This window comes from Bombina bombina, chromosome 2 (genome assembly GCF_027579735.1).
Source record: "Bombina bombina isolate aBomBom1 chromosome 2, aBomBom1.pri, whole genome shotgun sequence".
NCBI classification, from domain to species: Eukaryota; Metazoa; Chordata; class Amphibia; order Anura; family Bombinatoridae; genus Bombina; species Bombina bombina.
Window position 1 is genome coordinate 354,391,627 of NC_069500.1, and position 12,656 is coordinate 354,404,282.

The window sequence follows — 12,656 nt, forward strand, 5'->3', positions numbered from 1 at the left end:
CACTTCTACCCTAAATGCAAAAAAAAAAAACCTTTAGCAGATTTATTACACTACTTTAAGACAGAATTAATTATTTTTGGACAATCTATAAAGGGATATGAAACCCAACATTTTTCTTTCATGAATCAGAGCATGAGATTTTAAACAACTTTCTAATTTACTTATATTATCAAGCTTTCTTCGTTCTCTTGGCATCTTTTGTTGAAATTCTGGGATGTATGCTTAAAGGGACAGTATACACTCATTTTCATATAACTGCATGTAATAGACACTACTATAAAGAATAAGATGCACAGATACTGATATAAAAATCCAGTATAAAATGGTTTAAAAACGTACTTAGAAGCTTTCAGTTTAACTCTGTTGAAAAGGCAGTTGAAAAGCCCACTGCAAGTGGGAAATAAGACACTCCCCCACCTCCCCCTTCTTTTGCATATGAAAAGACCCTTTACACAAACAGGAGCAAGCTGGAGAAGGTAGCTGACGGTATTCAAATAAAACTTTGGGGCTTGGTTAGGAATCTGAAAATCAGAGCAATGTTATTTAAAAATAAGCAAAACTATAAATTTAAAAAAAAAACAAACTTTACGGGCTTTATAAATAGATCATCTACAAAACATTTATGCAAAGAAAAAATTAGTGTATAATGTCCCTTTAAGCCTATTTCTGGAGCACTATATGGCAGCGGTTTTGTAAGAACATTATCCATTTGCAAGAGCACTAGATGGCGTCACTATTTCCTGCCATGTAGTGCTCCAGATGCCTATCTAGGTATCTCTTCTTTAACACAGAATATCATGGGAACTAAACAAATTTCATAATAGAAACGAATTGGAAACTTTTTAAAAATTGTATGCTCTGTCTGAATCACAAAAGAACATTTTTGTGTTTCATATCCCTTTAAAGTAAAATTCTGGCTTAATAAAGTATGTAAGATTAAGATAAATATTTCAAATGAGGATTCAATATTTCTTTCATGTAATTAGCAAGAGTCCATGAGCTAGTGACGTATGGGATATACATTCCTACCAGGAGGGGCAATGTTTCCCAAACCTCAAAATGCCTATAATTACACCCCTCACCACACCCACAATTCAGTTTTACAAACTTTGCCTCCCATGGAGATGGTGAAGTAAGTTTGTGCTAGATTCTACGTTGATATGCGCTTCCCAGCAGGCTGAAGCCCGGTTTTCCTCTCAGAGTGCAGTGAATGTCAGAGGGATGTGAAGAGAGTATTGCCTATTTGAATACCATGGTCTTCCTCTAGGGGATCTATTTCTTAGTTTCTCTGTTATCGGTCGTAGAGATTTCTTCTCCTACCTCCCTTTTCAGATCTACGATATACTCTTATATACCATTACCTCTACTTTATTCTTGTTTCAGTACTGGTGTGGCTATCTACTATATGTAGATGAGTGTCTCAGGGTAAGTAAGTCTTATTTCTATTTATGACACTCAAAGCTATGGTTGGGCACTTTATATGTAAAGTTCTAAATATATGTGTTTAAACGTATATTTGCCATGATTCAGGATAATCAGTATTCCTTCATTCAGACTGTCAGTTTCATTTTTTTGGGAAAATGCATATAAATTTTATTTTTCTTACCTTAAAATTTTCAATTGACTTTTTTTCAAAAATTGCGGGCTGTTAGGCTCGCGGGTGCAGAAAATGCTTCTATTTATTGCGTCATTCTTGGCGCGAGACTTATTTGGCGCAAAAAAATTAGTCATTTCCGGCGTCATAGTTGGCGCCGGAAGTTTTCACGTAATTGCGTCATTTTTTTTACGTGTGTATTGCGGACGTTTTTTTGGCGCCAAAAAATATGGGCGTCATTCTTGGCGCCAAAATATGTGGGCGTTATACTTGGCGTCAATAATGTGGGCATCATACTTGGCGCCAGTTTTTTTCACATTATTTCAGTCTCAATTTTTAGTTGCTTCTGGTTTTCTAGAGGCTTGTTTAATTTTGCATTTTTTCCCATTCCTAAAACTGCCATTTAAGGAATTTGATAATTTTGCTTTATATGTTTTTTCTTTTACATATTGCAAGATGTCACTACCTGACTATGGATCAGAATCTACTTCTGGAAAAGCGCTGCCTGATGTCGGTTCTACCAAAGCTAAGTGCATTTGTTGTAAACTTTTGGTAACTGTTCCTCCGGCTGTAGTTTGTGTTAGTTGTCATGATAAGCTATCCAACGCTGATAATATTTCCATTAGTAATAATCCACTACCTGTTGTTGTTCCTTCAACATCTAATGTTAAGGATGTTCCTGTCAATGTTAAAGAATTTGTTTCTAATTCTATTCGGAAGGCTCTGTCCGTTATTCCTCCTCCTAGTAAACGTAAGATGTCTTTTAAAACTTCACATATTTCAGATGAATTTTTAAATGACCGCCATCATTCTGACTTATCTATTTCTGATGAAAGATTCAGAAGATTCTACCTCAGATATTGACACTGATAAATCTTCATATTTGTTTAAGATGGAGTTTATTCGTTCTTTACTTAAAGAAGTGTTGATTGCATTAGATATGGAGGAGTCTAGTCCTCTTGATATTAAAACTACTAAGCGTTCAAATTCAGTTTTTTAAACCTCATGTAGTTATTCCAGAAGTTTTTCCAGTTCCTGATGCTATTTCAGAAGTAATTTCTAGGGAATGGAATAGTCTGGGTACTTCATTTACTCCTTCTCCAAGGTTTAAGAAATTGTACCCTTTGTCATCTGATAGATTAGAGTTTTGGGAGAAAATCCCCAAAGTTGATGGGGCTATCTCTACTCTTGCTAAACGTACTACTATTCCTACGGCAGATAGTACTTCGTTTAACCCCTTAATGACCGCAGCACTTTTCCATTTTCTGTCCGTTTGGGACCAAGGCTATTTTTACATTTTTGCGGTGTTTGTGTTTAGCTGTAATTTTCCTCTTACACATTTACTGTACCCACACATATTATATACCATTTTTCTCGCCATTAAATGGACTTTCTAAAGATACCATTATTTTCATCATATCTTATAATTTACTATAAAAAAAATTATAAAATATGAGGAAAAAATTGAAAAAAACACACTTTTTCTAACTTTGACCCCCAAAATCTGTTACACATCTACAACCACCAAAAAACACCCGTGCTAAATAGTTTCTAAATTTTGTCCTGAGTTTAGAAATACCCAATGTTTACATCTTCTTTGCTTTTTTTGTAAGTTATAGGGCCATAAATACAAGTAGCACTTTGCTATTTCCAAACCATTATTTTTCAAAATTAGCGCTAGTTACATTAGAACACTAATATCTTTCAGGAATCTCTGAATATCCATTGACATGTATATATTTTTTTTTAGTAGACATCCCAAAGTATTGATCTAGGCCCATTTTGGTATATTTCATGCCACCATTTCACCGCCAAATGCGATTAAATACAAAAAATCGTTCACTTTTTTACAAATTTTTTCACAAACTTTTGGTTTCTCACTGAAATTATTTACAAACAGCTTGTGCAATTATGGCTTAAATGGTTGTAAATTCTTCTCTGGGATCCCCTTTGTTCAGAAATGGCGTTGCTTTTTAGTTATTAGAAGGCTGCTAAATGCCACTGCGCACTACACGTGTATTATGCCCAGCAGTGAAGGGGTTAATTATGGAGCATGTAGGGAGCTTCTAGGGTTAATTTTAGCTGTAGTGTAGTAGACAACCCCAAGTATTGATCTAGGCCCATTTTGGTATATTTCATGCCACCATTTCACCGCCAAATGCGATCAAATTAAAAAAAACGTTAAATTTTTCACAATTTTAGGTTTCTCACTGAAATCATTTACAAACAGCTTGTGCAATTATGGCACAAATGGTTGTAAATGCTTCTCTGGGATCCCCTTTGTTCAGAAATAGCAGACATATATGGCTTTGGCGTTGCTTTTTGGTAATTAGAAGGCCGCCAAATGCCGCTGCATTTCACACGTGTATTATGGCTAGCAGTGAATGGGTTAATTATGTAGCTTGTAGGGAGCTTGCAGGGTTAATTTTAGCTTTAGTGTAGAGCTCAGCCTCCCACCTGAAACATGAGACCCCCTGATCCCTCCCAAACAGCTCTCTTCCCTCCCCCACCCCCCAATTGTCCCCGCCATCTTAAGTACTGGCAGAAACTCTGCCAGTACTAAAATAAAAGCTATATTTGGGCTTTTTTTGTGTGTTTTTTTAGCATATTTACATATGCTGCTGTGTAGGATCCCCCCTTAGCCCCCAGCCTTACTGATCCCCCACCAAAGAGCTCTCTAACCCTCCCCCTCTGCCTTAATGGGCGCCATCTTGGGTACTGGCAGCTGTCTGCCAGTACCCAGTTTAGTGAAAAAATTTGCCTTTTTTTAAAAAAAAAACCCTTTTCTGCAGTGTAGCTTCCCCCCCCCCCCAAGATCAATCCCCCACCCCTTCCACATCGCTTAGCTGTTTATTTACAGCTTTCAAAAAGTAATTTGTTTGTACTTTTTAAACTTTAATTTTCTGTAGTGTAGCGGTTACCTCCCGCTCCCGCCCCGTGCACGCGCCCACCCTCCGCCCCCCGTGCATGTGCGCGCTCCCGCCCCTCCCGCCCCCGATCCCGCCCCCCTCCACTCCACTGGGCACATCGATGGCCGCCCACCCGCCTCCCAGCCTTGCTCCCACCCACCAACGATACCGGCCACCGATGTCCGGTGCAGAGAGGGCCACAGAGTGGCTCTCTCTGCATTGGATGGCCAAGGGGGGTTATTGCAGGATGCCTCCATATCGAGGCATCACTGCAATAACCGGAAAGCAGCTGGAAGCGAGCAGGATCGCTTCCAGCTGCTTTCCAGACCAAGGACGTACGCCACACGTCCTCGGTCATTAAGTGTATTTTTTTTGAGGACGTGTGGCGTACGTCCTTGGTCCTTAAGGGGTTAAGGATCCTTTAGATAGGAAGCTTGAATCCTTTCTAAGGAAGGCTTATTTATGTTCAGGTAATCTTCTTAGACCTGCTATTTCTTTGGCTGATGTTGCTGCAGCTTCAACTTTCTGGTTGGAGGCTTTAGCGCAACAAGTGTCAGACCATAATGCTTATAGCATTGTTAAATTCCTTCAACATGCTAATAACTTTATTTGTGATGCCATTTTCGATATCATTAGAATTGATGTCAGGTATATGTCTTTAGCTATTTTAGCCAGAAGAGCTTTATGGCTTAAGTCTTGGAATGCAGATATGACTTCTAAGTCAGCTTTGCTTTCTCTTTCTTTCCAAGGTAATAAATTATTTGGTTCTCAGTTAGACTCAATAATTTCAACTGTTACTGGGGGGAAAGGAGCCTTTTTACCTCAGGACAAAAAAACTAAAGGTAAATATAGGGCTGCTAATCGTTTTCGTTCCTTTCGTCAGAATAAGGAACAAAAGCCTGACCCTTCCCCTAAAGGAAAGGTTTCCGTTTGGAAACCTTCTCCAGTCTGGAATAAATCCAAGCCTTTTAGAAAGTCAAAACCAGCTCCCAAATCCGCATGAAGGTGCGGCCCTCATTCCAGCACAGTTGGTAGGGGGCAGGTTACGATTTTTGAAAGATGTTTGGATCAATTCGATTCAAAGTCTTTGGATTCAGAACATTGTTTCACAAGGGTACAGAATAGGTTTCAAGGTAAGACCGCCTGTGAGAAGATTCTTTCTTTCACGCATTCCAGTAAACCCAGTAAAGGCTCAAGCGTTTCTGAAATGTGTTTCCGATCTGGAGTCAGCTGGGGTAATTGTGCCAGTTCCAGTTCTGGAACAGGGCCTGGGGTTTTATTCAAATCTGTTCATTGTTCCAAAGAAAGAGAATTCTTTCAGACCAGTTCTGGATATAAAAATATTGAATCGTTATGTAAGGATACCAACATTCAAGATAGTTGACTATAAGGACTATTCTGCCTTTTTGTTCAGCAAGGGCATTATATGTCCACAATAGACTTACAGGATGCATATTTTCATATTCCAATTCATCTGGACCATTATCAGTTCCTGAGATTCTCTTTTCTAGACAAGCATTACCAGTTTGTTGCTCTTCATTTTGGCCTAGCAACAGCTCCAAGGATCTTTTCGAAGGTTCTCGTGCCCTTCTTTCTGTAATCGGGGAGCAGGGTATTGAGGTATTTCCTTATTTGGACGATATCTTGGTACATGCTCAGTCTTTACATTCTGCAGAATCTCACACGAATCAACTTGTGTTGTTTCTTCAAAGACATGGTTGGAGGATCAATTTACCAAAGAGTTCCTTGATTCCTCAGACAAGGGTAACCTTTTTGGGTTTCCAAATAGATTCAATGTCCATGACCTTGTCTTTAACAGAAAGAGACGTCTGAAATTGGTTTCAGCTTGTCGAAACTTTCAGTCTCAATCTTTCCCTTCGGTATTTTTGTGCATGGAAATTTTAGGTCTCATGACTGCTGAAACGGACGCAATCCCTTTTGCTCGTTTTCACATGAGATCTCTTCAGCTTTGTATGCTGAACCAATGGTGCAGGGATTATACAAAGATATCACAATTAATATCCTTAAATCCCAATGTTCGATCTTCTCTTACTTGGTGGTTAGATCACCATCGTTTAGTTCAAGGGGCCTATTTTGTTCGTCCAACCTGGACTGTGATCCCCATACAGCTCAGGTTGGGGAGCTGTATGGGGATCTCTGACAGCGCAGGGGGTTTGGGAATCTCAGGAGGCGAGATTACCAATCAACATTTTGGAACTCAGTGCGATTTTCAGAGCTCTTCAGTTCTGGCCTCTTCTGAAGAGAGAATCGTTTATTTGTTTTCAGACAGACAATGTCACAACCGTGGCATATGTCAATCATCAAGGGGGGACTCACAGTCCTCAGGCTATGAAAGAAGTATCTCGGATACTTGTATGGGCGGAATCCAGCTCCTGTCTAATTTCTGCGGTTTACATCCCAGGTATAGACAATTGGGAAGCGGATTATCTCAGTCGCCAGACGTTACATCCGGGCGAATGGTCTCTTCACCCAGAGGTAATTCTTCAGATTGTTCAAATCTGGGGGCTTCCAGAAATAGATCTGATGGCCTCTCATCTAAACAAGAAACATCCCAGGTATCTGTCCAGATCCAGGGATCCTCAGGCGGAAGCAGTGGACACGTCACTTCCTTGGAATTATCAACCTGCTTATATCTTTCCGCCTCTAGTTCTTCTTCCAAGAGTGATTTCCAAAATCTTAATGGAGCGTTCGTTTGTACTGCTGGTGGCTCCAGCATGGCCACACAGGTTTTGGTATGCGGATCTCGTTCGGATGGCAAGTTGCCAACTTTGGACACTTCCGTTAAGGCCAGAACTTCTGTCTCAAGGCCCATTTTTCCATCAGGATCTCAAATCATTAAATTTGAAGGTATGGAGATTGAACGCTTAATACTTAGTCATAGAGGTTTCTCTGACTCAGTGATTAATACTATGTTACAGGCTTGTAAACCTGTGTCTAGAAAGATCCATTACCGAGTCTGGAAGACTTACATTTCTTGGTGTTCTTCACATAAATTCTCTTGGCATTCTTTTAGAATTCCTAGAATATTACAATTTCTTCAAGATGGTTTGGATAAGGGTTTTTTCTGCAAGTTCCTTGAAAGGACAAATATCTGCTCTTTCGGTTCTTTTTCACAGAAAGATTGCTAATCATCCTGATATTCATTGTTTTGTACAGGCTTTGGTTCGTATCAAGCCTGTCATTAAGTCAATCTCTCCTCCTTGGAGTCTCAATTTGGTTCTGAGGGCTTTACAGGCTCCTCCGTTTGAACCTATGCATTCTCTGGATATTAAATTACTTTCCTGGAAAGTTTTGTTACTTTTGGCCATCTCTTCTGCTAGAAGAGTTTCTGAGTTATCTGCTCTTTCTTGTGAATCTCCTTTTCTGATTTGTCATCAGGATAAGGCGGTGTTGCGGACTTCATTTAATTTTTTACCTAAAGTTGTGAATTCTAACAACATTAGTAGAGAAATTGTTGTCCCTTCATTGTGTCCTAATCCTAAGAATTCTCTGGAGAGATCTTTACATTCTTTGGATGTAGTAAGAGCTTTGAAATATTATGTTGAAGCTACTAAAGATTTCAAAAAGACTTCTAGTCTATTTGTTATCTTTTCTGGTTCTAGGAAAGGTCAGAAGGCTTCTGCCATTTCTTTGGCGTCTTGGTTATAGTCTTTGATTCATCATGCTTATGTAGAGTCGGGTAAATCCCCGCCTCAAAGGATTATGGCTCATTCTACTAGGTTAGTTTCTACTTCCTGGGCTTTTAGGAATGAAGCTTCTGTTGATCAGATTTGCAAAGCAGCAACTTGGTCTTCTTTGCATACTTTTACTAAATTCTACCATTTTGATGTTTTCTCTTCTTCTGAAGCAGTTTTTGGTAGAAAAGTACTTCAGGCAGCTGTTTCAGTTTGATTCTTCTGCTTATAATTTCAGTTTTTTTCATTATAAGATTAAAACTTTTTGATTTGGGTTGTGGATTATTTTTTCAGCGGAATTGGCTGTCTTTATTTTATCCCTCCCTCTCTAGTGACTCTTGCGTGGAAGTTCCACATCTTGGGTATCTGCTATCCCATACGTCACTAGCTCATGAAAGAAAACATAATTTATGTAAGAACTTACCTGATAATTTCATTTCTTTCATATTAGCAAGAGTCCATGAGGCCCACCCTTTTTGTGGTGGTTATGATTTTTTTGTATAAAGCACGATTATTCCAATTCCTTATTTTTGATGCTTTCGCTCCTTTCTTATCACCCCACTTCTTGGCTGTTCGTTAAACTGATTTGTGGGTGTGGTGAGGGGTGTATTTATAGGCATTTTGAGGTTTGGGAAACTTTGCCCCTCCTGGTAGGAATGTATATCCCATACATCACTAGCTCATGGACTCTTGCTAATATGAAAGAAATGAATTTATCAGGTAAGTTCTTACATAAATTATGTTTTTTAAGCCAAGGCATAGTTTTTGGTACCAGGACCAAATTTTATAAATACTTGCGTTTATAATAAGTAGAAATCTCTCAAAGCTTATTAATACGGTTAATGATCAAATTATTATAGAACAATATGATACATAGCTTTGTAATTAAAATGGCATACTTGGATTTATAATGAAATAGGAATTTTATAGAGACACTACCAGACAATTTCTGTTGACAAATATTAAAGCCTTTTTGAAACCTCTAAAACGTAAAAAGAATGAGAATCCAAGGGATGTTTAGAGACACGGAATGAATTGTAGATTCTTAAAGGAAAGGAAGGAAGGTTGTTGTGTTTTGTGTTGGGTTTTTTTCTCTCAGTAGTTTGAGGGGTTTATCTTTATTTAAAGAAAATGGGATATTCCTGATACTAGTTTTTGAATATCCCTAATCTGTTTGTTGAATAGCTGTGTAACTTCTGTTTATTATGAAATCCTTAATACTATGAAAGTTGTTACTAATTGATATTTTGGAATATACAAAGCAAAATTGGTGATAAAAGTAAATTGGAAAGTTGTTTAAAATTATATTCCCTATTTAAATCATGAAAGTTTTTTTGGACTTGACTGTCCCTTTAACATCCTTTTTATTGCAATTATTTTCCCATAGCAAACACCATTTGCCTTGTTTGTAGGTTTACAATGCAATTTTTAGGGCTATTGATAATTTATAGATTCAGGGTTTTTTTTGTGGGGTTTTTTAGGGCTATTAGAATCGGATTAACTTATTTTATTTTGGATAATTTTAGTTTATTTTCTGTAATGGTAGCTGCTTATTATTTTCTGTAATTTTATGTGCTTTTTGTTTTTGTGTAAAGGTAGTTTTTTATTTAATGTAATGGTAGTTTTTTTTGTTGTTTTTTTAAAGTAAACTTAGGGTTTTATGTAAATTAGGTTTTTTATTTTTAGTAATTTGTTTTTATTTTTAATGTGGTTAGTATATTTGATTTTATTTCAGTGTAGTTTAATTTGGGGTTAAGCTAGTGGGTATTAGGTTAGGGGGCTTAGGCTTAGTTTTTAGTTTAATACTTTGGTTGGTTTGGTTTGTGGTTTAGGGGTTAATAGTTTTATTAGGTACTTTGCGTTGTGGGGGGTTGGTGGTATAGGGGTTAATAGTTTTATTAGGTACTTTGCGATGTGGGGGTTGACGGATTAGGGCTTAATAGTTTTTATTAGGTTTTTGCAATGTGGGGGGATGGTGGTTTAGGGGTTAATACATTTTATTACACAGGGGGATGACGGATAAGGGGTTGATATTGTTCATGCATTAGGTGTTTTTATCAAGGCTTTCAGGGAGTTACAGTACTTTTTTAGTCAGCGCAAGGCTTGCTGCACCTGCCTATGTGTGGCGAGGTGGAACTGGAGTAAAATATCTCCATTCTGCGCGTGTAAGTCCTTGCGCTGTATATGTGATACCAACTGGCGACGCCAGTTTTCCTGATGTGCCATATATGTGATTGGGCCCCTTATTTCCAAGTCAGATACGAGTGGGGAAGTTCTAGAGTTGTGTCTTTCTGTTGTCACTAATACCAGAAAGCCACTTCTTGTGTGTTTTTATATTGTCTGTAAATGAACTATATTGTCTGTGCTGACCGTGTGGAAGTTATGATGTGTAGTGGTAGAACTGCATAGTATTTTAAGATGTGACCCTCAATCTGTTGTGTGGTATGTCTCATCATACTTAAAGGGGCAGTAAGCACCTTGTAATTGGAAGACATTTCTGATGCGTTGCTATAAAAAAAATGTATCCCCCAAATCTTTTTTGAGACAAATTTAAAGGGACAGTCAACACCAGAATTTTTGTTGTTTAAAAAGAAAGCTAATCCCTTTATTACCCATTCCCCAGTTTTGCATAACCAATACTGTTATATTAATACACTTTTTACCTCTGTGATTACCTTTTATCTAAGCCTCTGCAAACTGCCCCCTTATTTCAGTTCTTTTGACAGACTTGCATTTTAGCAAATGAGTGCTCACTCCTAGGTAACTTCACGTGCATGAGCTCAATGTTATCTATATGAAACTCATGAACTAATGCCCTCTAGTGGTCAAAATGCATTCAGATTAGAGGCAGTCTTCAAGGTTTAAGAAATTAGCATATGAACTTCCTAGGTTTAGCTTTCAACTAAGAATACCAAGAGAACAAAGCAAAATTGGTGATAAAAGTAAATTGGAAAGTTGTTTAAAATTACATTCCCTATTTAAATCATGAGAGTTTATTTGGACTTGACTGTCCCTTTAACATCCTTTTTATTGCAATTATTTTCCCATAGCAAACACCATTTGCCTTGTTTGCAGGAGACAATCTGTTAGTATGGAATTCATTGCTTATTTTTATCTGCTAAAGCCAATTATGGACACATACGTAGCAGGGTTAGCCATAAGTTAGCAGGGTGCATTTATAAAAATTAGAAATTGTTCAATTTTCAGAGATAAATTACACAAGACAACAATGAAAGTATATTGAAAAGTTCTTTCATTATGCATAATTAAATTTCAAAGTATTTACTATCCCTTTAAGTCGTTCTTTGGGTTGGTATTTTGAGGTAAAGCCCATCATATTTCTGATCTTTAATTATTTTCTTCAGGGAACAAGTGAAACTATATCTGTAGCATCTGATGCGGAAACCCCAGAAGTGCATGTGAGTACATTTTGTTGACATTGCTTTTAAAAGTAATTGATATTGAGCCACGTCTGACTCGCAACCAGAGTTTTAATTAAATTCAAAGGTGTTCAGTGTGTTTGAGGTCAGGGCTCTGTGTGGGCCACTCAAGTTCCTCCACACCAAACGTGAAATCATGTCTTCATGGACCTTACATTGTGCATACATTGCTTTTAAAAGTAATTGATATTGAGCCACGTCTGACTCGCAACCAGAGTTTTAATTAAATCCAAAGGTGTTCAGTGTGTTTGAGGTCAGGGCTCTGTGTGGGCCACTCAAGTTCCTCCACACCAAACGTGAAATCATGTCTTCATGGACCTTACATTGTGCATACACACACAGCAATGCTGGAACAGGAAAATACCCTCCCTGAACTGTTGCCACAAAGTTATAAGCTCCCAATTGTGTAAAATGTCTGTATCCTGTAGCATTAAGATTACCTTTCACTGGAACTGAAGGGCCTAACCCAAACCTGAAACCAGCCCTAGACCTTTATCCCTCCTCCATTAAACTTTACAGTAGGCACTGTGCATTTTGGTAGGTAACGCTCTCCTGGCATTCGCCAAACGCTGATTGTTTGATTAGACTGACAGTTAGTGAAGCTTGATTCATCACTCCTTAGAAAATGTTTTTACTGCCCCAGACCCTAGTAGTAGTCCTGTTCTGTATGTTTGTGTGGTCTACCTCTTTGTGGCTGGGCGTTTGTTGTTTATAGACTCTTCCACTTCACAATAATATTTTACAGTTGACTAATACAAAGACAACATCCTATGACTATGGCACAATTAAGTCACGGAGCTTTCAGTACAACCCATTGTACTGCCAATTTTTTTTATTTGGAGATTTTATGGCTATGTTACCAGATCTTATGCACCTGTTTGCAATGGGTGTGGCTAAAACACCTAAACGCAAGAATTAGTGGAGGTGTCCACATACTTTTGGCCATATAGTGTAATTGAATATAAGCTATAAGCCTAACAAACCCATTGCTTTTGTTAATACTTTCTAGAACTTATTA

General features: G+C 38.0%; 1 protein-coding gene across 3 annotated transcripts in view; it reads left to right on the top strand.

Annotated features, from left to right (window-relative positions):
* Nucleotides 1-12,656, top strand: part of RNF34 (ring finger protein 34) — a 102,259-nt gene that overhangs the window by 42,735 nt on the left and 46,868 nt on the right. For all 3 annotated transcript variants that reach the window (XM_053701739.1, XM_053701741.1, XM_053701740.1), the window contains exon 4: nucleotides 11,564-11,617. In XM_053701739.1, coding sequence (XP_053557714.1) covers nucleotides 11,564-11,617 — 54 coding nt within the window. The remainder of the gene's footprint in view (nucleotides 1-11,563; nucleotides 11,618-12,656) is intronic.